Here is a 337-nt window from a genome sequence, read left to right as displayed (position 1 = left end):
AGGGGAGGGTAAGCCGAATTTTTTGAATAATTGAAATGATAAGAACTAGTAAACTCCTATGAATGAAATATTTCCCAATAAAAATCATCTCATCCTATAGACACTCTTACAATAACTCTCACAGCCACAGTAACAACGACCCCTTGAAAACAGCAACGCATAACCCGCGCTTCCTTTTCCGCAGGGGATTACTACGTGGGCCAAAATATTTTCTATGAATGGAGCAGTAGTAACGGCGGTTCGGTGTGGGAAACAGCGGTAAGACTCTGGTATGAGGAGGTCAAGTATGTTCCCAACTACCTCACGAAAAGTTTCCGGTGAGTATGAGGGTATGCTA

At 42.7% G+C, this 337-nt stretch overlaps 1 protein-coding gene across 1 annotated transcript in view; it reads left to right on the top strand.

Annotated features, from left to right (window-relative positions):
* LOC119590552 overlaps positions 1 to 337 on the top strand; it is a gene marked incomplete in the record, with an annotated part of 10,832 nt that overhangs the window by 7,261 nt on the left and 3,234 nt on the right. The window contains 1 exon segment of the mRNA XM_037939209.1: positions 185 to 317. Within this exon segment, the coding sequence (XP_037795137.1) occupies positions 185 to 317 (133 nt within the window).

Source organism: Penaeus monodon, chromosome 27 (assembly GCF_015228065.2).
Source record: "Penaeus monodon isolate SGIC_2016 chromosome 27, NSTDA_Pmon_1, whole genome shotgun sequence".
Lineage (NCBI taxonomy): Eukaryota > Metazoa > Arthropoda > Malacostraca > Decapoda > Penaeidae > Penaeus > Penaeus monodon.
This window is presented reverse-complemented; position numbering and strand designations above follow the sequence as displayed.